The sequence below is a fragment of the Scylla paramamosain genome, chromosome 4 (genome assembly GCF_035594125.1).
Source record: "Scylla paramamosain isolate STU-SP2022 chromosome 4, ASM3559412v1, whole genome shotgun sequence".
Taxonomy (NCBI): domain Eukaryota; kingdom Metazoa; phylum Arthropoda; class Malacostraca; order Decapoda; family Portunidae; genus Scylla; species Scylla paramamosain.
The window spans coordinates 10,473,973-10,500,778 of record NC_087154.1 but is presented as its reverse complement, the minus strand read 5'-3'; the positions used below and the strand labels follow the sequence as shown (position 1 = coordinate 10,500,778).

The 26,806-nt window shown below is 36.8% G+C and overlaps 1 protein-coding gene across 5 annotated transcripts in view; it reads right to left on the bottom strand.

Annotated features, from left to right (window-relative positions):
* The window catches only part of LOC135099729 (uncharacterized), a 68,428-nt gene extending 41,837 nt beyond the window's left edge, over window positions 1-26,591 (bottom strand). For 4 of the 5 annotated variants that reach the window (XM_064002209.1, XM_064002211.1, XM_064002213.1 and 1 more), the window contains exons 1-2: window positions 26,437-26,591; window positions 5,719-5,846 (exon numbers count right to left, since the gene is read on the bottom strand). In XM_064002209.1, coding sequence (XP_063858279.1) covers window positions 5,719-5,784 — 66 coding nt within the window. In that variant the 5' untranslated portion in view covers window positions 5,785-5,846; window positions 26,437-26,591. The remainder of the gene's footprint in view (window positions 1-5,718; window positions 5,847-26,436) is intronic. The other variant, XM_064002210.1, reaches the window with a different exon arrangement.
* Between the last annotated feature and the right edge of the window lie 215 nt (window positions 26,592-26,806).

Here is a 26,806-nt window from a genome sequence, read left to right as displayed (position 1 = left end):
CCACATCATTTCGTAGACATCCAACCCTTAAGGAAGTAAACATTTCATGCAGGGAAGCCACAGAACACCTGGCTTCTGATCTTTCTAAAATTTCTGATTGGGGCAGAGCAAACTTGGTACAGTAAAATCCCTCTTATCCGGCATTCGAGTATCCGGCAGCTTCAAGTATCCGGCACATTTTTCCCCGAGCCTTAAAATCAATAAAAAATCAATGTGTACTCATAAAATCAATTAAAATTCCCACGCGAGGCATACTTTGTCCCCTCGCCACCAGAGCGCACTGCTTCGCACCACCCGCGACCCAGTGCACTGTGATTACTCAGTGACTCAGTCCCGCGTGTGTACTGTTTATCGCCTGACGCCTTCATCATGCCTAAAGTTGTAGAAAAGAGGAAGCGTGTTGTGCTTACACTTAAGCAGCTGATCAGATCAGCTGCTGATTAGATCAGCTGATCTTTGTTATGGTAAGATGCGCGAGTGTAGGATGGTGATTGTGGACATAATTTCACTTCTATTCAAGTATCCGGCATGTCAGCGGTCCCGTTGATGCCGGATAAGAGGGATTTTACTGTATTGTTCAATGCCTCAAAACTCAATTCCTCCATCTATCAACTCAACACAACCTTCCATTCTGAGTACAAAACTATGATATGCAGACAATTTTGAACATAAAATGCAACAGAAATACTTAATTTTGCCTCTTCTTTCCTCATCCCCTTATGATCTTGGGGACTCATCCAGAAGCAGGGTTTATGGGCAGGGAACACAAATGTAACCTAACCTGGTATTCTTTTACTCTCACACCAGTCTCAACATGGCTTTTCTTACCCTTAAGATAGGATGTCCATGTACATATTATAAGTTAATTTTCTTTTTATTATTATTGCTGTTATTATTATTGTTATTATCATCATTTTTATTATTATTTATCATCTATTTTTAGTCCTTTGTGATCCTTCATGTCACTGTTTTGTTTGTGTGGCATCAACCATATGCCCGCTTTGTTTCACAGTTAGTCACTACCTGCCTCTGGGGTGAGTCAGTCACACTGTGTACCTCAAGATTCTCTTTAATATACGGGAGTCTCTACACAGTGGTTGGTGTTTTCCTTGTGCCAAGACAATACATCAAGAAGTTGTGTGCCTCACCAGCACACCCTTCTCATTATACAGAGCTTCTCATTCTGAGTCCCATATATATATACCCACTGCAAATTGTTTATAATGCTGATTTCTAAATATTTATCCATTTTTGAGGAAACAAGCTTGCTTGTTGCTGTGATGACACTGAGAAGTGATGCACCCACGCATCATGGACAGGCGGGCACTGAGGCATGCCGATGAAGGTGCATTCATTCATGTGTGCATAAGTCATAACTGTTGTGCAAGCACAAAATTAGTCACAGTGATTGGTTCTTTTCTTTGAAAATGCAGCTGCTGGTCAATTAAAAAAATAGAGAATTAATTTAGCCAATCATGTTTTATTTCATCCTGCGGAGAAAGAAGCAGCTCAATTTGAAATATTTGAACTAATCTGAGGAAGATGTCTGTCAGTAGTGGGTGTCAATTTCTTAACCATGCCAGTTAGGTAAGGCTAGGCTAGTTTGGTTAGATTAGTTCAGTTAGATTAGATTAAGTTTTGTTAGGTTAGGTTAATTTTAGTTAGGTTAGGTTAGTTTTAGTTAGGTTAGTTTAGTTAGGTTAGTTTGGTTAAGTTAGGCAGGTAAGATTAGGTTAGTTTGGTAAGGTTAGATTAATTTCATTAAGTTAGGTTGGGTTGGGTTGGGTTAGGTGGTGGTGGTAGTGGTGGTGGTGGTGGTGGTGGTGACAGCCAGTTGGCGACCACAGACTAATTTCATTAGGTTAGGTTAGGTTAGGTTAGGTTGGGTTGGGTTGGGTTGGGTTGGGTTAGGTGGTGGTGGTGGTGGTGACAGCTAACTAGCGGCCACAGAGTAGCGGAAGTCAGTCCCTATATAATGGAATATTGTGAGTGTTACTGCTGTGTTACTCATTTATGACAACAAAACTATTTTTTTCTGATAAATTCTCGTAACTTTTTATTAATCTACTTTCCGTTTTTACCACAAAACTTTGCTTTCTGATGGGGGTGGGGATAAAAATTAAAAACTAATGATTTGTGTGAGAAACATGCAGATTAATTCAAAACAGATCAAAAACTATCTGAAAGAAATAGTTTCATCTGGAATAGAGAGACTGGTACAAGAATAAAAATTTACTCCTAACCTAGCAAACTACATATATTTCACATTAAAAAAAATGTCAATCCTTCCCTTAAATCTGATTGAACCACAACAGTAGCCAGGATTACAGGTCATAAGAAGGCAATATGGATGCATTTGTAAACACAGCAGACATGCATCACCTAACAAAAATTCCCTATATCACAGAAACTATTAATTTGCAACAAAAGGTTTCAATAAAGAGTTTCTCAGTATCCATAAAGGTAATATCAAGAATACTCTAAATGTATAGAACATTATGGTCCTTTCCTAAAAAATACTAAGTCTGACCATCCTGCACTTTGCAAAGCATTAATGGTTGGTATTCCATAAAAGAGAACAGTCATAAGAACATATGAACATAAGAAATAAGGGAAGCTGCAAGAAGTGACCAGGCTTACACGTGGCAGTCCCTGTATGAAATATACCTATCTATTTCCACCTATCATCCCTATCCATAAACCCGTTTAATCTTCTCTTAAAGCTCCCTAATGTTCTAGCACTAACAACATGATTACTGAGTCTGCTCCACTCATCTGCCACTCTATTTGAGAACCAATTTCTTCCAATCTCCTTCCTAAACCTAAATTTTTCAAGCTTGAACCCATTATTTCTTGTTCTAACCTGGTTGCTGATCCCAAGAATTTTGCTTACATCCCCCTTATAACATCCCCTTATAACACTTAAAGACTTCTATCAGGTCCACTCTTAACCTAAGTCTCTCTAAAGAATGTAGATTTAACAGCTTCAATCTCGTCTTGTAAGGAATACTCCTCATCCCCTGTATCCTTTAAGTCATTCTCCTCTGTACTGATTCTAATAGACCTATATCTTTTCTGTAATGTGGGAACCAGAACTGCATAGTGTAGTCTAGATGAGGTCTGACCAGCGCCAAGTATAACTTTAACATTACTTCTGGCCTTCTACTTTTAACACTCTTAAAAATTAATCCTAGTACCCTATTTGCCCTGTTTCTGGCCTCTATCCATTGTTTTCCTAGACGGAGTTCAGAGCTAACTATAACTCCTAAATCTTTCTCGTACCCTGTACCTACCAGAGTTTCGTTGTTTAATGTGTACCTACTGTGTGGGTTTCCTCTACCTACGCTAAGTACTTTGCATTTGTTGATATTAAATTGCATTTGCCATCTGCCCGTCCATTCATTAATCCTATCTAAATCTGCCTGCAAGGCGATGGCATCCGATTCTGACCTAATTAATCTACCTATCTTTGTGTCATCCACAAATTTACTAACATCACTACTAATTCCACTATCCAAGTCATTGATATATATTAGAAATAACAATGGCCTTAATACTGATCCTTGTGGCAACCCACTAATTACATGACCCCACTCGGATTTAGAGCTGTTTATTACAACTCTTTGCCACCTGTCACTAAGACATGACCTTATCCAGCTTAACACCTTCCCATCTATCCCATGTGCCCTAATCTTTCTCAGGAGCCTTGATGGGGTACCTTGTCAAATGCTTTACTAAAGTCCAGATATAAGATATCATAACAATCACCATTATCTACTGCATCGTACACTTTATTGTAAAAACTTAACAAGTTTGTCAAGCAAGATTTTCCCTTCATAAAGCCATGCTGTGACTGATTTATCAAGTTATGTTTCTAAATGTTCGCTAATGTTCCTCACTATTATTGACTCCAATATTTTACCTACAACTGATGTTAAGCTAACAGGTCTATAATTAGATGCTAAAGTTTTATCTCCTCTCTTGAAGATGCATACTACATTAGCCTGCCTCCACATTACTGGTACCTCACCTGACTCAAGTGATTTCCTAAAGACAGAAATTAATGGCTCACTAATAACCTCTTTGCATTCCTTAAGTACTCTGGGTTATATTTCATCTGGTCCTGGTGTCTTGAACTTTTTTAGCCTATCTATCTCCTGTTCCACTATCTCCTTAGTTATGGAAATATCTGTCAGCTTCTCATTCTCATCTGCTCTAAACATCTGTTCACTATTTGGCATATCCTTCATGTTTTCCTCAGTGAAGACAATTAAAAAATACTCATTCAGAATTTTATTAATCTCCTCCCCATAACTAACCAGCTCCCTATCTGCTGCCTTTAATGGATCTATAGTATCCTTATTCTTCATCCTGTATACCTGATAAAATCCCCTGAGGTCCGTCTTCACCTGGCTGGCTACCTTTAATTTATAATTGCCCTTAGCTTTCCTTGTTAACCTCCTGACTGTTCTAATTCATTATATTGTGGCCTTTAAACTTCTTCACCTGCCCTTAATCTCTTATATATGCTTCTCTTCCGCCCTACATAATGCTTTAACCTAGCAGTCATCCATTTAGGGTAATTTTTCTGTGATCTTATTGCCCTATATGGGATGTCTGCTAACTGACATGTATGCAATTTATCTACAAAATATTTACGCATCTCATCTACATTTACTTCACCTAATCCCCTCATCTCAGCCCCTACCATCCTCTCCACTCCCTCATCTACTCGCCTCGATCTCACCTCTCCCATGTCAACATGACATGACCTTCCAACATACTCACACCTATCTCCCCCTCCCTCTCTCCTCTGCCCCTTCTGGACACATCTTCCCTCCTCTTGTCCTACACCTTCACACCTCACCTCATCCCTCTCATTTTGCCTTATCTCTCTCAACTCTGTCCCAGACCTGACCTCACCCTGCATCCATTGCCAGTCAACTCCTTGGAGGTACCTTTTTAATTCCTTAAAATCTGCTCTCCTGAAGTCAGGTATTTTACTAGTGTTTTTGCTTCTAAAAGTTTCTTCCCATTTTAAATTGTACCTAATTTCCCTATGGTCACTGTTACCTAGCTGTCTTCCAACCTCTATCTGCATGATTGTTTCCTCCCTGTTGGTAAGAATTAAATCTAGAATATTGCTCCCCCTTGTGGGTTCTATGACTACTTGTTTGAAAAAATTATCCTGAATTACCTTAAGAAATTCAGTCCTGAATTATCAAAATCTGAAAGATCATGCTATAATCAACAATATAATAGAGCTAAAATACAATAAAACTGGATTTTTTTCCTTCCTGCCATGACTGTGGAGGATAAGATGCAGCATCTACAGAGGGTAAATAAAAGTTTTTGTAGAAAATGCCCTCATGACTGATAACTAAACTTAACCACTCTTGCGAGAAAGCTTAATTATCCTTGGGGCACGAGACGGGGTAAGATCTCGGACGGAGATAAGCCTCAGCTGTGCCAATTACAGGTAAGATCTAAGTAATCTTGGACGTGAAGTATCAACATATTGTTGTTTGCAGAAATATCTGTGACAATACTAATAACCTCTAAATTTGAACTGCAAAATCTTACAATTAATCTAAGTGAAGTGTCCAGCAGACAGTCCTTAACATGCTTCCCGCCAGTCTCGGGATAGGTGTCAACCCTCCTCATCCACTGCCTGTACTTATTACTGACCACTGTGCTACGCAAACACTTAACACTTACCTTCTCCTTGTCAGGTGGGAGATTAAATGTCTCTTCCCTTCCCATACGCTTGAGAAATAAAGACATCCTGCCTTCTTTAACCTGTCTTCCTTCTCTTACTCGATTTGTTTTGATCGTAGCTGCGCTCCCTGCGAACACAAACCATTCTGTTATTGCGCGGTACAACACTGCGTTATCAAGGAATTTATCGGTCATCTGCGATACTTAACGTTTCTCGGCTGTTTATTAGAATATTTAAGTCATTCATTACTTAATAAAATAAAAATTCACGTAAATAATATTTTGTCGATTAAAAGGTAAATGATCAACTTTAATGCTAACTACAGAAAGAAGGCTGCAGATAGATGTAAATTTAATATACATCACTAATTTTAAGTTACACACTGACCATTGGAGCTGCCTGGCGTGCTGCCCAAGGAAAAAAGGTTCATTGGCGATTTGTCCCTCACAGAGACCGCAGCAGCCTTAACCACTCTCTCCTTAAGTTTATGATATTTAGAAGTGAATAGCTGGTCCTCCAGACCTTGTGATAATGTCAGTTGAATAAAAATAGTCACATAGAGCCGATTCATTGCTTTTCTTCTGATCGAAGGAGAGACAGGCAGACACATTGGTTATTCTTGTTTAATGGTTGTTACATTTAAAGAAGAGGCATATCCTACCCAGCCTGACCAAGATATTCCAGGTCAAAATGATGCCTGATGTTGTCTCTGCATATAATATTCACACTATTTCCGCGTTTCGGGTGCGTTCCACCTATTAGGCCGCGTCCACACCTTGTTGCATTTCCACGTATCGTATCATCGTTGCGTAGCAGTGTGGACGGGAAAGCATTGCACCGTTGCGTATCAAAAATATGATACAAAGATACGCAACGGGCTCGATCCACTATTTGTCGGTCTTTTGCCGTCACATCAAAGGAATGATATGCAACGCATCTACCCTCGTGTGGACGGGATATATATATATATATATATATATATATATATATATATATATATATATATATATATATATATATATATATATATATATATATATATATATATATATATATATATCCTGGGCCTGTATACATAAACATTTTTAGCAGGCTAAATGTACTTTTAGTGACCAGTTTTACTTTTACTGCTAAAAGTTCTTTAAAAGTAATACATAATTACTTTTAAGACCTAAAAGACTTTTAGCGCCTAAAATTACTTTTAGGCAGCAGGATGACAGCCCAACACCTCAATTTTCAGCAAAGGAGAGGCGTCCTACGAGAATATAGTGATGCTCAGCTGATCGAGAGTTCTGCCTGTCCTTGGTGACATTCTATATGCGATAGAACTTGTGAGGAATGCTCTCTCTCTCTCTCTCTCTCTCTCTCTCTCTCTCTCTCTCTCCCTCTCTCTTTTCTTCCCCTCCTCCTCCCTCCCACTTTCTCTTCTCTCCCTCCCCCCTCTCTCTCCTCCCCATCCCCCTCCCTCCCTCTCCCTCCTTCCCCTCCCCCCTCTCTCCCTCCTTCCCCTCCCCCCTCTCTCCCTCTCTCCTCCCCCCCCCTCTCTCTCTCTCTCTCTCTCTCTCTCTCTCTCTCTCTCTCTCTCTCTCTCTCTCTCTCTCCTTCGCGTGCAGCTTGCATCCATAGACCTGAATGAACTGCTGGGAACACCAGACATTAACAAAGCATGGGAAGTGTTTGCTAAAAAGTTAAATGAAACTGCGATTTTGTGTGTACCGCAACGAAAAAGACGGAAGGTAAAAAACACCAAACCGAAATGGTGGAATAACGAAATCAGATGCTGCCTTCTGGCTAAGAAAAAAATGCGTACCACGAATACATATTAACAAAATAATAATAAACTAGAGCCCGACAGATTGTGTAGAAAAAAAAAAAAACTAAAAAGTTGATCAAATGCAGCGAAAAATCTGAAGCTTAGATCGTGAACTCATGTAATAACGAACCCAAAAGAGTTGAAGCTCAGATCGCGAACTCATGTAAAACGAACCCGAAAGAATTTTACAACTATGTAAAAACAAAAAGGATTTTAACATCAACGACTGGTCCACTAATAACAGAAAATGGCAAAAAAATAGAAAGCGAAACAGACATGGCGAACACCCTGAACGAGTACTTTTCAACAGTCTTCACGACTGAGGATGTTCAGGGCAGTCTGCCGATCCCCACGACTCAGTCACGAGGCACCACGCTGCCGGACTTCACCATCACAGAAATTGAAATCCTCTCAGTCACGAAGAGCATGAACGCAAAACACCCGGGCCAGACAAGATATCACCCAAGCTTCTCTCAAGCAAGAAATGAGCTCGTGAAACCGCTTACGATTTTATTCAATAAAACTTTACTAGCGGATAAAGTTCCCCACGAATGGAAATTAGCAAATGTCACGCCAATCTTTAAAAAAGGAAATAAATATCTCCCAGCCAATTACAGACCGATCAGTCTCACTTCAGTAGTGTGCAAGCTGATGGAAACAATAATCAGAGATAAAATTATTAAATATTTAGAAGAAAATGAAATCATAAGGGATTCGCAACACGGTTTCAGAACCAAGCGTTCCTGCTTAACAAACTTACTAGACTTCTTTTATGAAGTACTTAACTCGTATGACGAGACAAAAGCTGTTAATATTATCTACCTTGATTTCCAGAAAGCTTTCGACACTGTTCCCCATAAGAGACTCATCAGTAAAGTAAAAGCTCACGGCATTGCCGGAAACACCCTGAAATGGCTGAGAGACTGGCTCTCTGACAGAAAACAGCGTGTTGTGATAAATGGAAAAGAGTCAGAGTGGCAATAGATAAATAGCGGCGTTCCTTAAGGCTCTGTATTAGGACCAGTACTTTTTATAATGTACATTAATGATACTGATGAAGGGATAAATTGCAAAATAAGGAGGAGGAGACAGTAGACACCTGCCGAAACGATAATTACTCCCAGTGAGGTCTAAAGCACTGTTCAGGGGGTGCTGTGAACTTATCATTAAACCCAGCTGTGACCTCACTGAACGTTTCCCTTTGTGTCTCACAACACAAGGGGGCAGTCACAGCCTGCCCTCTAAAGACAACTCTCTCCCTCCACACAAAACTACAAGCACCTAATAACACACACACCCTTCACTCAAAAATTTTAAAATCATCATGGCGACTCCTACACCAGCCTAGGAGTCCCCATCTGGGAAGGGGACCATAAATGTCCCCAGGTCGGACTGCCTTTCTGTCGACGACCTTAAGTGTCTTGACACCCCCCTCAACTTTTTCTTCATTAACTTCTGCAACATTCGCGGTCTAAGATCTAATTTTCAATCTGTAGAACACCACCTCTCCTCTTCTAAACCTCATCTTCTTTTCCTCACTGAAACTCAGGTGTCTGAGGCAACTGACAGTAGCCCCTTTTCTGTTTCCTCCTACTTTCTCTATCCTCATTTTCGATCCAAAGCTGGATGCTGCGTTTATGTGCGCAATGACTTAACCTGCTCTCGTGCCCACGCTCTTGAATCTTCCGAGTTTTCCACCATCTGGCTACGACTACAGAGTCACTCTCATACTAAATTTATCTGTGCTGTATACCTCTCTCCTAACTCCTCTGACTATAAAAAATTCTTTGACTACTTAACTTCCAAAGTGGAGCACATTCTGACCCTCTTCCCTTTTGCAGAGATCTCCATTCTTGGAGATTTCAATGTTCACCACCAGCTTTGGCTTTCCTCTCCCTTCACTGACCATCCTGGTGAACTAGCCTACAACTTTGCTATCCTCCATGACCTAGAACAATTGGTGCAACACCCTACTCGTATTCCTGACCGTCTTGGAGATACGCCCAACATTCTTGACCTTTTCCTGGCCTCTAATCCTTCTGCTTATGCTGTCACCCTTTCTTCTCCGTTGGGCTCCTCCGATCACAATCTCATATCTTTATCTTGTCCTATCACTCCAATCCCTCCTCAGGATCCCCCTAAGCGAAGGTGCCTCTGGCGTTTTGCCTCTGCCTGTTGGGGGGACCTGAGGAGGTATTTTGCTGATTTTCCTTGGAATGACTACTGCTTCCGTGTCAGAGACCCGTCTTTGTGTGCTGAGCGCATAAAAGAGGTGATAGTGTCTGGCATGGAGGCGTACATTCCTCACTCTTTTTCTCGTCCTAAACCTTCTAAACCTTGGTTTAACACAGCTTGTTCTCGTGCTATACATGATAGAGAGGTGGCCCACAAAAGGTACTTAAGCCTTCCATCACCAGAATCTCATGCACTTTATATTTCTGCCCGGAACCATGCCAAGTCTGTTCTCCAACTAGCTAAAAACTCCTTCATTAACAGAAAATGTCAAAACCTTTCAAGATCTAACTCCCCTCGTGATTTCTGGCATCTAGCCAAAAATATCTCCAATAACTTTGCTTCTTCTTCTTTCCCTCCTCTACTTCAACCAGATGGCACCACTGCTATCACATCTATTTCTAAAGCTGAACTCTTTGCTCAAACCTTTGCTAAAAATTCTACCTTGGACGATTCTGGGCTTGTTCCTCCCTCTCCTCCACCCTCTGACTACTTCATGCCACCTATTAAAATTCTTCGCAATGATGTTTTCCATGCCCTCGCTGGTCTAAACCCTCGGAAGGCTTATGGACCTGATGGGGTCCCTCCTATTGTTCTCCGAAACTGTGCCTCCGTGCTTGCACCTTGCCTAGTCAAACTCTTTCAGCTCTGTCTGTCAACACCTACCTTTCCTTCTTGCTGGAAGTTTGCCTACATTCAACCTGTTCCTAAAAAGGGTGACCGTTCTAATCCCTCAAACTACCGTCCTATTGCTTTTATTTCCTGCCTATCTAAAGTTTTTGAGTCTATCCTCAACAGGAAGATTCTTAAACATCTATCACTTCACAACCTTCTATCTGATAGCCAGTATGGGTTCCGTCAAGGCCGCTCTACTGGTGATCTTCTGGCTTTCCTTACTGAGTCTTGGTCATCCTCTTTTAGAGATTTTGGTGAAACTTTTGCTGTTGCCTTGGACATATCAAAAGCTTTTGACAGAGTCTGGCACAAAGCTTTGATTTCCAAACTACCCTCCTACGGTTTCTATCCTTCTCTCTGTAACTTCATCTCAAGTTTCCTTTCTGACCGTTCTATTGCTGCTGTGGTAGACGGTCACTGTTCTTCTCCTAAATCTATTAACAGTGGTGTTCCTCAGGGTTCTGTCCTGTCACCAACTCTCTTCTTATTATTCATTAATGATCTTCTAAACCAAACTTCTTGTCTTATCCACTTCTACGCTGATGATACCACCCTGCACTTTTCCACGTCTTTTCATAGACGTCCAACCCTTCAGGAGGTAAACATAGCACGCAGGGAAGCCACAGAACGCCTGACTTCTGATCTTTCTAAAATTTCCGATTGGGGCAGTGCAAACTTGGTATTGTTCAATGCCTCAAAAACTCAATTCCTCCATCTATCAACTCGACACAACCTTCCAGACAACTATCCCCTCTTCTTCAATGACACTCAACTGTCCCCCTCTTCTACACTGAACATCCTCGGTCTGTCCTTTACTTATAATCTGAACTGGAAACTTCACATCTCATCTCTAGCTAAAACAACTTCTATGAAGTTAGGTGTTCTGAGACGTCTCCGCCAGTTTTTCTCACCCCCCCCAGCTGCTAACTCTGTACAAGGGCCTTATCCGTCTATGTATGGAGCATGCTTCACATGTCTGGGGGGTTCCACTCATACTGCTCTTCTAGACAGGGTGGAATCAAAAGCTTTTCGTCTCATCAACTCCTCTCCTCTAACTGACTCTTCAGCCTCTCTCTCACCGCCGCAATGTTGCATATCTAGCTGTCTTCTACCGCTATTTTCATGCTAACTGCTCTTCTGATCTTGCTAACTGCATGCCTCCCCTCCTTCTGCGGCCTCGCTGCACCAGACTTTCTTCTTTCTCTCACCCCTATTCTGTCCACCTCTCTAACGCAAGAGTTAACCAGTATTCTCAATCATTCATCCCTTTCTCTGGTAAACTCTGGAACTCCCTGCCTGCTTCTGTATTTCCACCTTCCTATGACTTGAATTCCTTCAAGAGGGAGGTTTCAGGACACTTATCCACCAATTTTTGACCACTGCCTTGACCCTTTTACGAGACTGGCATTTCAGTGGGCATTTTTTTTTTATTGATTTTTGTTGCCCTTGGCCAGTGTCCTTCTTACATAAAAAAAAAAAAAGTAAATTTGCAGACGACACCAAAATAACAAGTAGAGTAACGTCTGTGTCACAATGGCAAGAACTGCAGTGTGATCTCAGTAAACTAACAAGCTGGGCAGAAAAATGGCAGATGAGATTCAATATAGAAAAGTGTAAAATTCTGCATATTGGAAGCAACAATGTTCAGGCGAGATACGTAATGAATAACATGGCACTGTCAAGCGCCGATAAAGAAAAGATCTTGGTGTCGTTGTGTCAAACAACCTAAAGCCGAGTCAACACTGCACAGAAACAGTAAAGACAGCAAATAAATTAGTAGGGTTCATTGGAAGAATCTCTGAATTTAAATCAGAAAAGGTTATACTTGTCTTATATAACTCACTGGTGAGCCCTCATCTAAAATACTGTATATAGTTCTGGTCACCATATTACAAAAAAGACATTGAAAAACTGGAAAAGATACAGCTCAGTCACAAAAAATTATTCCAAGATTGCATAATAAGCCGTATGAGGAATGACTGGAAGGACTAAACCTATTTAGTTTAACAAAGCGCAGGATATGAGACCTAACTGAAGTGTTAAAAAATTTCAAAGGATATTGATGCACATAAATATTTTACCATTGATCATTCTAACCTAATAAGAAATAATGGATTCAAGATTATACCCAAACGTTTTAAATCCCACGAGTCCAAACATTTTTTTTTAATCGTATAGTAAATATATGGAATAAACTTCCTGCAGAAATTGTGAACAGCAATACTATTGAATAATTCAAAAATAAAATGGACAAATATTTAAAATCAAATCCCAAACAAGCTCTCTTCTTGTCCGAATAATTACTAAATTCACTAATAAACTCTTATTTTACAGACACCAGTTTTATTATAAATTGCATTAACTTTCAGATAGGCGTATAGAGTTCACCGTAGGGTGAATAGTAGAACTTCCTTTCATCCTTTCCTATGAAAATTCCATGTCAATTTTTTCATACTGCACGGTACTTTTCCCAACTATTTCCATGCCAGCGCAAGCTGGAGGGAGTGGTGGGTGGGGAGGAGCCTTCTGCTATGCTGTCCTGTCTCTCTTCCCTGTAGCTAGTTAGAAGTAGTTACCAAACAGCCTTGCAAGGACCAAAAGGTCTGTTGCTGTTTGGCTTTCCTTTGTATTCCTTTGTATTTCTTCCCTCTCTTTCCTCCCCCTCCCTCCTCTCTCTCTCTCTCTCTCTCTCTCTCTCTCTCTCTCTCTCTCTCTCTCTCTCTCTCTCTCTCTCTCCGTCCCGTCACACACACACACACACATCCAGACCTCCGCTTTTTTCCACAAATCTATTTATTTATTACAACTAATATAACGAAATATAATTCAGGGGATCTAGTCATAGCTCAAATTTCCTTATATTTATGGATGCATTTAAAAATTACCAACTATATAATGTTCCATTATGTGCAACATAATTTGACATATAGTATGTGATGATTATGTTGAGTTAAAATTTATATTCAGCAGTGATGCTTCAAATTTTCGCGCGAGCGGTTGTGCCAAATTTTTCCCGGGTCCACATTTCTCCCGGTTGACGCCACTACACGTGGGCACCACATCGAGGCGACAGCATCAAAATATTACCCAGGTATTTTATATATTTTTACGCATTATCAACAACTTTTTAATGTTTTATTGACAAATTATTATTGTTTCATTGTATGTGGATATGTTAGGATAGGAATAAAGCAAAGAAACAAGAGCAGTGAGTGATAACAGCACCAAAATCTTCTCCCTTTGTATATGTCAAGTCCTACCACCATGTTTTATATTTATGTATTTCACGTATTATCAACATCGGTATGGAATTTTATTGACAAATTACTAAAGCTCCATTGCCTGTGGAATATTTCAAACATAAAACATGGTGATAGGACTTGACATATGCATAAGGAGAAGATTTTTGGTGTTGTTATCACTCACTACTCTTGTTTACTTGTTGCATTCCTATCCTAAAATATTCTACAGGCAATGGAACATTATTAATTTTTCAATAAAACTCCATAACGATACTGATAATGCGCAAAATACATAACATGGTAGTAGGGCTTGACACTTGCACAGGGAGAAAGTTTTGATGCTCTGTTATCACTCACTATTATCACTCACTGCATTCCTAACATATCCACATACAATGAAGCAATAGTAATTTGTCAATAAAACCTCAAAAAGTAGTTGATAATATATATATATATATATATATATATATATATATATATATATATATATATATATATATATATATATATATATATATATATATAAAATACCTGGGTGATGTTTTGATGCTGGAAAAGAGAAAATAAATAATAATGGTATGTAAGTGTTTAACATTTCAGAGCTTCTGGGGGCCCATTCCTGAACCCTTCTACGATTATCTTAGTGGGCTAAGAACATCTTAGCGCTAGTTGGTCATTTTCGAAAGCAAGATCATTCGCAACCAAGAACCATGGAACATTCGTAGCTACGGCAGGGTCGGGGCTTTCGTAGCTCACTAAGAACAGCAGTTTCTCCTTCTCAACAACAAAAACAATGGATAACGTGCGATATGAACATATCCTTGCCTGAAAATAAAATGCAGTCATAGAAACCGCAAGTAAATATTAAGATTGGTCTTATTACCAATATGAAGTAGTTCTCAAACACACTGAGTAGTCTTTTACTTTGTGTAATTCATTTGTGCTGAGCTGACTTGCTAGGAGAGCAGCATCACACATGACTCAATGTGCGTAGCCAACACAAACTAAGGCCAATTATTATTAACCCGATCATTCCAATCATGACCTTACCCATATTTAAAAGTGACAATTGCAAATATAACTTTTATTCATTATGTTCTTTAAAAAAAATAAAATAAAAAATAATTCTGTCTGTCTGGACATTTTCTTCCACATTCACACACACAAAATAAATAAATAAATAAATAATTGTAAGAAGTACAAAAGATGAGTGTTTCTTTTCTATGATAATATCCCTGTGATAATAAGACAAGCATAATATCTCAGGTTCAAGATGCATGCTCATTTAGCACAGCTTCAAACATAATCCATCATAACTTTACCAACCCAAATCAAGCCTAATCCAACCCACCGTTGTTTTCATGAATTCTCTCGTTTTTTGTTGCCTTTGTTTTGACCTGCGATCGCAAATCAGCACATTTTTTCCTACTTCCTCCACCTCCCTTGGAACACCCCCATGTGCACACACAGCTGCAGTAATATAATTTTCCTCTTCACTTCCTGCACTAACATAAACATTTCAGCACTGAAAAAGTTAGGTTTTCAAGCGCGTTTGGTTTTCGGTGGCTCCATTGTTGAAGGTGTGTTCGAGTGGTTCAGCCCCAGAGCTCCGGCAACTGTTTGTATTTTCCGCCAAACCAATTCGTATCGCGCACGTTGTCTGGTTGAAGTGAACGAAGTGCAGCTAAGAACATCTTAGTTACACAGGTCTATGAAGCCATTTAAGAATGCTTCGTGGTCTTAGCTCGGTGTAGCTAAGATGTTCGTAGAACCCTGAGAAGACGTTGCTACGAATGTCTTCGAAAATGTGGCCCCTGAATCGTAATATATTGAACTGCGATATAGACAGTGAAGGAGAGATGACATAACAAAGAGATGATCAGCCCCTGAATCTTAATATATTGAACTACGATATAGACTGTGAAGGTAAAATGTCATGGCAAAGAGATGATCAGTGTGGTACTATTGACTTTGTACTGGCAAATAAAAAAATTATATAAGTACTTTGATAATATGCGAACAGATGAAAATGGTGATGAGTATGATCTATCAGATCATAACTAATAACTATGAACTTTAGTAATCATAGAAAATTGCAGGAAACCCAAGGAGGGTCAAAGTACAAAGAAACACATTACTTGAAAATAGAGGAACATACTATATAGGAATTAGAAAAAAAAAAAAAAAAAGCTGAGTACCAGTGAATGCACGATGTCAGACTTAGAAATAAAAATAAAAAGCAGCAAGCAGCAAAAACAATGAAAAGGATCATAAGGAAAATAGTAAATGCAAAACTAAATGAGGAAGATAGAAGAACAGAACCAATTTTGTTTAATAAGAACAGGAATGAAAAAGAAACTAATATAACCAGAAACTACGAAATTCAACAAATACAGAAAGAAAGGGAAAACATAACAAACTATGCGACAAACAAAAAGAAAGTGAAAAGTAAATTAAAAGGGAATTAACAAAACATGAAGAAAAATAACTTCAAAAATAAAAGCAGACAAAAACAACAGAAAAATCTGGCAGCATATAAACAAGTTGAGGTAAAAATAATAAGAAAAGAGATTATACTATATGATGAAAAAGGAGTACGAGAGAAAATACATGAGTATCCCATGAAGATTAAAGAATTTTGAGAGAAAATTTATAACAAAGAAATAATATACCTGAAATATGGAACGATAATATAAAACAAGAATATGAAAATACACTTAAGGACCATTATGACAATAAAATCAATTAATATAGATGGTAATGAATTAACAATACCATATCAGCTACAGAGAACCTAGATGCAACATCCATGATGAATACTGATGATATAAAACCAATGAAAGATTGTGAAATAACAATGACTGAGTTAGACTACCAAATAAAAAAAAAGACAAAAACTAAAAAAAAAAAAAAAGCAGCAGGACCCAATGAAATTAAGACAGAACTTCTTATTGCTATGATACACAATGATAAATGTAAAAGGACACTCCTACAAGCATTAAATAATGTCATTGATAGTGGAATAATTCCAGGACATTCAAGTGCAAAAATATAATGGTTAGGATCTTTTTTTAAAAGCTAAACAAAGCACTTATAGCGAATTTAGATTTTACTTTTACTTCTAGCTAAAAGTGACTTAGAAAAAAATTTATAGTTTCTTGTATACACTTTTTGCATTTGCTTTTGGCTGGGAGTAAATTTAAAGTCTTTTAGGGGTTGTTATGTACACGGGCCTTGGACGCGACCTGGTGGCTGGGGTAGCGTGTCTGAGAGTGAGAGCATTTGAACATTTATTAATAACTAACAGTTACTATTGGGAGGTACATATATACATAGTGAAGATTAATGTGACTGTAGTTAGCCTTTTTAAAGCAGAGCTTTTCAGGCAAAATGGTGAGTAATAATGGATAAATAAGAAATGTGGCAGATGGCAACAAGGTTATAACATCTTGTACAGTTCATTTCCTACATTAGATACTATGATTTATGAAGGAATTTGCAATAAATGGTTACAAAACAAATATAATAAATATATATGCAGTTATAATAGAGATACAGATATAATGAATAATAATGATAATAGATAATACAGATTATATAATAAATAGCAATAATAAATCAAACATATAATAAATAAAATATAGGAATATTAAATATTCTAGAATATGAATAGTAGATACAATAACAGTAGCATACTGATGATTTCAATATAAAGTAGCGTACTAGATATGATAACAAGAGTCTGGACATACTGTTGCCTTAGAATGAAGTAATAATTCAAATTAGTAGGTGGCTAAGATCCGATTTTTATTTTATTTTTTATTTTTTTATTTTTTAAATGTGGTGATAGAGTGTGCATCCTGAATTTGGAGAGGTACAGAGTTCCCTACACGAGGCCCTAGATAAGAAACTGAGTGCTGAAATTTTTTAAGTCGATGAGGGGGAATGCTGAGGTTATCATGGTTGCGGGTGTTATGGTCATGAGATGGAAGCAGGTTCTGTATTTTATTCTTATTTGAATACATGTAAGTAGCGATAGCAAACTTAGTAATGTCATCTAGCTTTAACATTTTTGTTTCTTTGAAGAGAGGATTTGTATGTTCTAAGAAATTACTATTGGTTATTATTCTTACTATTTTCTTGAGTTGTAATTTAAGAGGAATTAAATAAGTTGGATAAATTACCATATTGGATTGCAATAAGTTAATAGTGGATATATGTGGGCATAATAAATGGTCTTAAGTACTTCTTGTGGCATGTATTCTTTTGCTTGATGAAGTAGAGCGACGTGTCTTCATACTTTTAAAGTGAGGTTGTTCATGTGATGCCTAAAAGTTAATGAATCATCATAAGTAACACCAAGAAATTTTATTTTATCAGTTCTTAAAATTATTTTGTCATTTATACATAATTGGGGAAGATTTAAAGTTTGTTTTACTGTAAATAGCATGAAGTAAGTTTTTGTTGTATTGATAGTGAGTCTGTTGCATAAACACCATATATATATATATATATATATATATATATATATATATATATATATATATATATATATATATATATATATATATATATATATATATATATATATATATATATATATATATATATATATATATATATATATATATATTTTATTTTTTATTTTCTTATTTTCATTTTTTTTTTTTTTCATCCTTAGCATTATGTATAAGTTGATCTGGGTTTGGGCCTGACAAGTACATTGTCATGTCATCTGCAAATAATAGTCTTCTAGATTCAGAAAAAAAATATTTGAAATGTCATTAATGTATATTAGAAACAATAAGGGACCCAAGACACTACCTAGCAGAACAGCAAGTGTGGTTGTTGTTGTGGAAGGCTTTTCATTATTAAAAATAACATTGTTTTCTGTTTGCTAAGTAATCTTTGAATCATAAAAGAATTTGTCTACGAATTCCATATTGGTGCATTTTGTTCAAAAGAATTTTATGGTTTAGTGTCAAATGCTTTAGCGAAGTCAATGAAGATTGATAGAACTGGTAATTTGTTATCTATGGCATAAAACACATCATTAGAAAATTTATTTAGTGCTGTAAAAGTGTTATTGTTTTGCCTAAAACCGTATTGGGAGGGATTCAGAATGTTTTTGCTTTCCAGATAACGCATTAAATGTTTTTTTTCATAAGGGCTTTGAATATCTTTGAAAATGATGTATGTAAATTGAGAAATTGGTCGGTAGTTTTTAGGATCATTGGCAGGTCCAGATTTGTGTATGGGAGTGATTTTGACAGTTTTTAAAATACCTGGAAAAGTTCTATTTGCAATAGATTGATTGAATAGTATGGACAAAGGGACTGAAAATATATTAGAATTTCTTTTGATAATAGGAGCAGTTATGTCCTGTATACCAGAATTTTTATTGTTTAATGACTTTATTACTGCACTGACTTCACATGGTGTAATGATAGGAAATACCATGTAGTGTGGGTGATTGCCTCTTATATAATGAATTGGGTTTTTATTTGATTGTGGGAGATTACTGTCTAGTTCCAGGGCAATATTAGAGAAGTCATTACTTAAAGCTTCAGAGATGTCAGATGGGCTGCTGAATATGAAATCATTATACTGCAATGTCTTAATTGTGTTTTTATTTTGTGTATTGCCTTTTATTTCATTGTTTGCCGGATTTTTTTTTGTGTTGCTTCTGAAATTACTAAATATTTGACAATAATAGTTGGATTTGGCAGCATGTATAACTTGAGCTAGATTGTTCTTATGTTGTTTGAATATCATGTGTGAAATTTGATCAAGTTTATACATCTTAAAAAGTTTACATTTATATTTAACAGAATTAAGTATTCCAGTAGTTAGCCATGTGTTTTGGAGTCTTTTTTCTGTTATATATTTGGTTTTTACTGGGAAGCATTTGTTATAGAGTTTATAAACAATATTAAAGAATAGATTAAAATTATCATTTGTGTCTACTAGATTAAGTATTTCATCCCAATTTATCCTTTGTAGTTCACTGGTAAATAAACTTTGGTTATTTGTGCTAAAGTCCCTTAAGACAATCTTAAGTTTGGTATTTGGCACGGACTGTTGTATAATATTGATAAATATAGGGAGATGATCAATCATACAATAATGTAAAATACCTGATAATGATGGAAGTGTGAAATTAGTCCAGATATGGTTTAGTAATGATGGTTGACCAAGGTCAGAGCTGTCAGGAAATCTTGTTGGTCGAGATATATGAGGAAAGTAATTTAAAGTTTGCATTGTGTTGAGAAATAGGTTGATAGGAAGATGAGTGGAATGTTCAAGTAAATTAATGTTAAAGTCCCCAATGAGAATTGTTCTGTTATTTTCAAAAGTTTCAGCAACTAGTAAATTATTGATAATGTCTGTGAATTCATTAACAGCGATATGTTTACTATTGGGCCTGTAAATTACTGAGGTAATATAACTGGTGCTTCCTAGGATTAGCTTTGTTGTACTTATTTAAATATTCCTATTTATAAAAGAGAACTGATTTAGAACTTGTACATTTATCATATTCTTGGTGTAGATAGTAATCCCTCCATGCTCTCTATCAGTTCTGATTAAGTGAAATGGAGTGTAACCTTCTATGGAGTAAAGATGCTTAGTGTGTTCTTGTAACCATGTTTCTGTAATGGGAATAACATCAGGTAGTTTGGGTAAACAAGTAAGCAATAATTTTAGAGAATCAAAGTTTTTGTGTAATGATCTAATATTTAAATACAAGTTAAGATAATCATTTACTAGTGAGATTGTAGTAGAACTATATTCCTGAAAATTGAAGTATCTAGGTAAAGAGTTAATATCATATAGACCTGAGATTTTAGTAATTATATCTATTGCAATGTTGAAAGCATTAATATTATCCTCATTTTGGTTGACATCATCAGACAGTGATTTATATAGGTTCTCCATAAGGGATGTGAAAAGTAATAATAGCAATAATAATAATGATAACAATAACTACAATAATAATAATAATAATAGTAATAATAATAATAAAATAATAATAATAAAAAAGAAGAACATAGTAGGCTCCCCAGGTACCTTAAGCAGTGAACAAGTGACTGAGGTGCAAGTCACTATAATGTATAGGCATAATTTCCACCATATGCAGTTTTAGTTAAGCATAACATTGATGGGTAAAATAGCAGATTATAGGAATAAGTATGGACTTAGTAAGTAGAAGTTAAAGAAAGAAAAGGAAAAAAGTTTGGCAGGAAAAAGCATTCTTAAGTGTATAAACTGAGTTGGGTTAACACAAGCTACATTAGGTAAAGTGAACTAGAATGAAGAAAAAATACAAATTACATATACACACACACACACATATATACATACATATATATACACATAACATACACATATGCATATACATATACATGTACACATATATACATACATATACACACACATATACCAGTATACACACAAATAATATTTGGGCTTTAGTAGATTAAGTATGAGGTATATGAGATGTAATTAGAGTGAGAGATTATCTAGCTGGTACAGTAAGATAAAGCAAAGTAATGACAACACAGTACAGTAAGCCTTCCAGGAAAGCAGCGAACCAATAACCCAGGAGTAAAATATATTGCAGAGATTGCATTATTTTTATGTATAGGTCATTACTAAGTATACAGTTTGATGATAAAGTCATAGTTAGAATAAGGTTATTTGACAGGAGGAGGCAGTAGACACCTGCCGAAACGATAATTACTCCCAGTGAGGTCTAAAGCACTGTTCAGGGGGTGCTGTGAACTTATCATTAAACCCAGCTGTGACCTCACTGAACGTTTCCCTTTGTGTCTCACAACACAAGGGGGTAGTCACAGCCTGCCCTCTAAAGACAACTCTCTTCCTCCACACAAAACTACAAGCACCTAATAACACACACACCCTTCACTCCAAAAATTTTAAAATCATGGCGACTCCTACACCAGCCTCGGAGTCCCCATCTGGGGAGGGGACCATAAATGTCCCCAGGTCGGACTGCCTTTCCGTCGACGACCCTAAGTGTCTTGACACCCCCCTCAACTTTTTCTTCATTAACTTCTGCAACATTCTTCCTTGCCTGCTTCTGTATTTCCACCTTCCTATGACTTGAATTCCTTCAAGAGGGAGGTTTCAAGACACTTATCCACCAATTTTTGACCACTGCTTTGACCCTTTTAGGGACTGGCATTTCAGTGGGCATTTTTTTTTATTAGATTTTTGTTGCCCTTGGCCAGTATCCTTCCTACATAAAAAAAAAAAAAAAAAAAAAAAAGGTAAGGTAGACTGAGTTGGGTGATTCAGACTTAGAGTTAGGGTAAGGTAAGGTAAATTAGGGTAAGAAAATAATAACAGGTGAAGTAGGGTTAGGTGAAGCGTATAAATGAAGTAAGGCTTGCTAAGGTAATATGAGCTTGTAGAATGGTTAGGTTAAAGGCAGGTTACCTATGGTAGGTGAGTTGTTGATAAATTTAGATAGATAAAGTTAGGCAGTGAATAAAGTGAGGGTAGAGTTGTGTTCAGGAGAACAATTTATTGGAGTTAGTAAGAAAGGACAGCTTGAACTAAGGTTAGGTAAGGGAAGGTTATGTTAGGTAAATTATACACATAGAAAAGGTTAGGTTGTGAAATAAAGGAAGGGTAATATAACGTTAGAAAGAGCATTAGGTTAAAGTATAGCATTATGGGTCTAGATAAATGAGTAAAATTTAAAGTGAGAAAAGTTAAGGTGGTGAAAAAGTAATAAAAAGGAAAGGGGAGATAAGATGAGGTGGGGAATGTTTATTAAAGATAATTCAGGTAGGACAGTGTAAAATTAGAAAGGTAGGTAATTGCTGTTAGCTAGGAAATATAATGTAGAGGTACATGTAAAAATAAACAAAGAATAAACATAAAAATAAAGATAGTCAGAGAGAGAGAGAGAGAGAGAGAGAGAGAGAGAGAGCTTATTCCCCCCTCTCTCTCTCTCTCTCTCTCTCTCTCTCTCTCTCTCTCTCTCTCTCTCTCTCTCTCTCTCTCTCTCACTTTAAACACTTTATTGTGCTTGACATGTATACATATATTATTACATGCAATTTTTAATAGGTCAAACAGCCCTTTACAAGCAGGAGCTTTATGGGGCAATAGCAAGTAAAAATTTTAATTTTGGGAATAACATATTTTATAAAATAGTAGAAGAGGTAATACAAGCTAATAACATATTTTATAAATAGTAGAAGAGGTAATACAAGCTAATAGGAACTATTATTATTAATATAAATCAACAATAGTTGAGAAAAGTTAATAATTCTTAATTTATATGCTTTATATAGGGTGAATTTATGTTGGATAGATTTGATGATCCCTTGGGTGATCCAAGGCTTTTTAGTCTTTTTGTTGATATGAGTTTTGTTACCTTAGGGAAGGAAGAGTAGTAAATATTGTACACTGTGTCCAGAAATATGTTGCAGTTTATGTTTGTATCTTGGTGTGTTAATAAGGAATTCCAATTGATTTCTGATAGCATGGATTTGAATTTCTCACTATTTTCTCTATTTCTTAACCTGAAGAATATTTTATGGTTCTTATTAAGCTTTTCTAGGATTGGGAGGGTTAGGAATACTGGAAAGTGGTCACTTAAGGGAGAGAGAAGGATACCAGGAGATGAAGGAATTGTGAAGTTAGACCAGATATGGTCAGAGGATTGCAATTAAATAAATAAAAAAAAAAAATTTACTTGAACAGTACTACTGAAAACAGAAGTTACTCATCAAATAAAGTAATTAGGAATAAAACTAATGAACAAGAGGAACTTTCTGCTTGAACACAAGAAGAATATTGTACAAGAAGCAAACAGATATACAAACATGATAGTATCCATCACAAGAAGTTGCAATAAAGTTCTCATAGGAACAACATATTGGAAAAGTGTTGTTTTTACCATTAGTAATGTTTGGGGGTGAAGTAATAAACTATACAAAAAAAGAAACAGATACACTACAAGAAGCAGAAAACAGAGCATATAGATATGTAATGAATCCCCCAATCTATACCCCAAACAGTGCAATAAGATGAGAAATAGGAACATCATCTCACACAGCAAGAGATATGAAGACCAAACTCAACTATATAAGACACATTACACAAGGCAACAATATATTACTAAAAACAATCTTTGAAGATATAATGGAAACCTCGAAAGATCCATGGATAAAAACGGTGCTACTTTGGCTTGTATCTACAGGGAAAAAAATATCTACACCGTACTTTGGCTTGTTATTTACAAGGAAAAAGTATCTGCACCGTACATTTTTTTTTTTCTATTTTGGAATGATATATAGCATAGAGAAAATGTAATTAAAATATATAAAAAAAAAATTCTTATATTCATATTCTAGCGATAAACTGGACGTACAGTACATCAGCTAAAAATGCTAAATAGGTCAGGAGGTTCTTTTTTCATCATTCGCCAACAGAAGTAGTCTCAGTAAGATTGAAATACTCTTTGATGCCTCACATTATTTTCAATATACGAATGTTCGCATCAAGCTAGGATCTTTCAGTTCCTTGAGTATGAGCTCCCATGTTAGAATCGACGTAACATTGCTGATGATTTACAGAAAAGTGACGAAGTTTGAGTTGGTTTAAATTAGAGTAAGCAGGCCAGTCGTCGGGATGGATTATTGAGACTTCTCTCTGAATAATTGGGTGAAGTGTCTCACGGTCTCTTTGAACTTCGACAACAGAACAGACATTCCACTCATGCTTCAGACACTAACCAGACATTTTCTCTCGAAACTAGGTCATGTTTTTCTTGTTCTTGATAAGTACAACTTTTGTTGTAGATCACAATATAAAGTGTAGATTGCATACAAAAGTAGTTCATAACAGGTAAATCGCAATATAAAGTGTAGATCGCATACCAAAGAAGATTCATGACAGGTAGATAAGCCAAAGTAGCACCATCAAAACGGCTAAGACATATATGTTAAAAATAAATATAAATGTTAATAAAATAAGAAAATAAGAAAAGAATAGATGAACAACAAAATCAAGGAATGGGACACTGAATGCTGGAAAGCAGAATTGGAAACTACAGTTTAGCGATATATAGAAAGTATAAAAATGAAATCAAGACGGAGACGGCAATATATGATAGCACCTTACCATTTGACTTGCTGTTCAAGGAAAGAACAAATACCCTGGAATTAGGATGAAGGAGTAAACATATAAATGAAGAAACAAGCTGCCCTTTATGTAACTACAAAGAAAACCTATGGTCTGACCATTTTGAATTGAGCGTTTAGGCGTTGTCCTGTCCGTCTGCGGGGAATTCCTTGCCACACTTATAACAAGACACTTCATGTCAGGTTCTTCCTACCTCAAAATTAAATGGTGTTTTAGTATATATATATATATATATATATATATATATATATATATATATATATATATATATATATATATATATATATATATATATATATATACTGTGATGCTCCAGAAAAGGCAAATTAGTGCAATTTATGTTTATTTATTTATTTTTTAGTTTATTTATTTATTTTATTTTTTCAAACACCACAATACTTGGCAATGTTTCATCCAGGCGTTGTCACGTCTCCATGAGTGACCGCGTGTGGTCAGTGGTCACACCAATCACAGGAAAACAAAAGCCTTCGCCTGCTGGGTAGTTGACAGGTATCGCTACTGAGTAATTAATAGCCCAGGAGGGGCAACAAGTTTACTGCTGGTATACATATTATCCTTAAACCGTAAACTGCGCCAGACATCTTAAGATGCTGTTCGACCAACTGCGCGAGACATCTTAAGATGACAGGTTTTCTAAGCTGCATTTCAAAAGTTCCCGCACAGCCACCGTAAAATCCAATGAACATCATTTGGCAACATCATCTCTTTTTCGCTCCATATAGGCATTATTGTCTCAGTCAGCCTTAGGCAGTCATGGAAGACGATGATTCATTATCATCTTCCGATGCTGGCCAGTCTCCTGGCTCCCACATTCATGGCCATGGGGGAGGCAGATGTCGTAAAAAGAAGAATATAGTAAAAAGAAAGCTTGGACTAGGCCCTGATGATGTAGATTATTTACAGCAATCAACTTCTGGTGCTGTGAGAAAGCCCAAGAAATCCCGTAAACACACTCCTGCCTCTCAAGGTCAGGAGCACGCTGCCGCTGCCTCACTGCCAGGCAAAGCCCGTAATATGCCATTGACACCATCAAAATTTTTACCATTGATAGAAGATTCTGAGGAATCACTCTCAACACTTTCTGATGATTCACACTGGCAGAAAGAACAGGAAAATGATCTCTTTGACACCTTCCCGGCTCCCCTGTCGCTGGCCCCCAGCCACTTCCCAAAGAACTTCAGCCATCCATCACTGCCACACAATGTATTTTTTTTCATTTTTTATTTCACATTTCAGTGCTCTACATGTCTCCTTTGAGTTTCAAAAGATCAAAGATAGTTTTCAAGCAAGTTGATTTTTTGCCATTTTTTGCGCACCCTGCAGCTATCCTGAAATCATAATTGCGCAGTTTAAGGGTTAAACCTAAAGATATTGCTGTAAAGCATTGCTGAAGGGAAACGATCTTCCTGCATTGTACTAATCTGAGGATTTTGCTGTATGAAAGAACCTTGGTTTCAAAATGATCAATGCGTCTCTGTAACTCTACTACTATTTACATATAAAGACACCACACACAAACACATGATTATCACACTTATAACACAATTGAATACCTTTTTCATTGTTGCTTTACTTGTACTGTTGCTTGGTACAGGACCGAGACGCGAAGTTCTGCTACATATTGTTCTTAAACTTAAAGATTTTCAAATAATAAGTGAATCAAACAAATGCACATAAGTAATATAACTAGATTGTATTATGTAGTGTTGGAAACTCTGTACGGAACTGGTCCTTTGTAGACGAAAGAAAATGTACTGCATGTGTTAAAGGGTAACTTACATAAAAGGGTAAGTAGACAGTGATAGAGCATATAAACTACAGTTAATCCGTGTCATGTAGTATTCATCTTGTATCACTTATGTAATATCTAATCTCTCAAGAGGCAGTCTGCTAGTTTTCCTATCAGGAAATATTCTGCGCACA